At 54.9% G+C, this 1,906-nt stretch overlaps 1 protein-coding gene across 1 annotated transcript in view; it reads right to left on the reverse strand.

Annotated features, from left to right (window-relative positions):
• LOC116364189 (EH domain-binding protein 1-like) overlaps positions 1 to 523 on the reverse strand; it is a 37,475-nt gene extending 36,952 nt beyond the window's left edge. The window contains exon 1 of the mRNA XM_031817411.1: positions 341 to 523. Coding sequence (XP_031673271.1) covers positions 341 to 474 — 134 coding nt within the window. The 5' untranslated portion in view covers positions 475 to 523. The remainder of the gene's footprint in view (positions 1 to 340) is intronic.
• Positions 524 to 1,906: the final 1,383 nt, after the last annotated feature.

Below are 1,906 nucleotides of genomic sequence, written 5' to 3' on the forward strand. Positions count from 1 at the left end.
GGAGAACAACAGAAGAGAGGGAGAGAGAGAGAGAGGAGGGGGAGAACAACAGAAGAGAGGAAGAGAGAGAGGAGGGGAGAACAACAGAAGAGAGGAGAGAGAGAGAGGAGGGGGAGAACAACAGAAGAGAGGGAGAGAGAGAGGAGGGTGAGAACAACAAAAGAGAGGGAGAGAGAGAGGAGGGGAGAACAACAGAAGAGAGGGAGAGAGAGAGGAGGGTGAGAACAACAGAAGAGAGAGAGGAGGGTGAGAACAACAGAAGAGAGAGAGGAGGGTGAGAACAACAAAAGAGAGGGAGAGAGAGGAGGGTGAGTGTGTGTGTGTGTGTGTGTGGACTTACGTGGCCTTGCCCTCACGGAGGAAGATGCAGGAGAGGGAGAACTGTAGCGTGGCAGACACCACCTTCTTGGAGAGGGGCTTGAACTTGAGCTTGACGTCAGTCTGTGTGGGCATGGGGCTGGCATACTGCTTCATGTTGATGCTGCTGCTGGCCAGAGCCTTTCTACGACCTGAAGGAGACTCCTGAGAGATGGAGGGAGAGAGAGGGGGGGAGAGATGGAGGGAGGGAGGGAGAGATGGAGGGAGGGAGGGAGAGATGGAGGGAGGGAGAGAGAGGGGGGGGGATGGAGAGAGGGAGGGGGAGGGTAGGTAGGGAGGGAGGGTAGGTAGGGTGGGAGGGGAGGGAGGGAGGGATACTTGTTAAAATCTGGTGGATAGATTGAAGGTGTTTTGTGCTGATGGAATGTCTAATAAGGAGTCATATTCTATTCTGTCACCATCCCTCTACTTCCCACAGCCTCTTCCCAGTGGCACCACATCTGAAACCATTAGACAGCTGGAGAGAATAATGGCATAAAGGCCCATTAGTACAACTACCATACCAATCCAAACCCGTTCTGATCTTCCAAAGTGCCTCCAGATAGGAGCTAGGGGCCGATATGGAACTGGGCCCATGTCACCACAGCCCTGGTGAAAGGCATCATGGGAATGGAACTAGAGAAGACCGATGTTGTGTTTTGTTTGCTGTTCACACAACACATGGAAATAAATCATGAAATGTCGTAGAGGGGTGGGGGGGGTGACAACTTGGGGGGGTGACAACTTGGAAGTGAGAAATAGGCCAGCAGCTGATAGGCCAGAAGCTAACAGGCCAGAAGCTAACAGGCCAGCAGCTGATAGGCCAGAAGCTAACAGGCCAGAAGCTAACAGGCCAGCAGCTGATAGGCCAGCAGCTGATAGGCCAGCAGCTGACAGGCCAGCAGCTGACAGGCCAGCAGCTGACAGGCCAGCAGCTGACAGGCCAGCAGCTGACAGGCCAGCAGCTGACAGGCCAGAAGCTAACAGGCAGCAGCTGATAGGCCAGCAGCTGATAGGCCAGAAGCTGACAGGCCAGCAGCTGACAGGCCAGCAGCTGATAGGCCAGCAGCTGACAGGCCAGCAGCTGACAGGCCAGCAGCTGACAGGCCAGCAGCTGACAGGCCAGCAGCTGATAGGCCAGCAGCTGACAGGCCAGCAGCTGACAGGCCAGCAGCTAACAGGCCAGCAGCTAACAGGCCAGCAGCTAAGGCCAGCAGCAAAGGCCAGCAGCTAACAGGCCAGCAGCTAACAGGCCAGGCTACACAGGCTCAGCAGCTAACAGGCCAAGCAGCTAAGCCAGCAGCTAACAGGCCAGCAGCTAAGTCTTGTCAAATTCTAGATAAGGAACAAACACACCCACACACTTACACCCAAAGATTGGAAACCAAACAGTCGGGCTCCAAAACACACTGATACATCTGGTCTCTCTCTCCTCTAGGTGTAAAACACACTGATACATCTGGTCTCTCTCTCCTCTAGGTGTAGAGCTCTGCCTTGCTGTCAGAGAACAGAGGACCCCCATGCTGCCTCGCTGAACAGAGGACCCCCA

Source organism: Oncorhynchus kisutch, unplaced genomic scaffold, assembly GCF_002021735.2.
Source record: "Oncorhynchus kisutch isolate 150728-3 unplaced genomic scaffold, Okis_V2 scaffold1018, whole genome shotgun sequence".
Taxonomy (NCBI): Eukaryota; Metazoa; Chordata; class Actinopteri; order Salmoniformes; family Salmonidae; genus Oncorhynchus; species Oncorhynchus kisutch.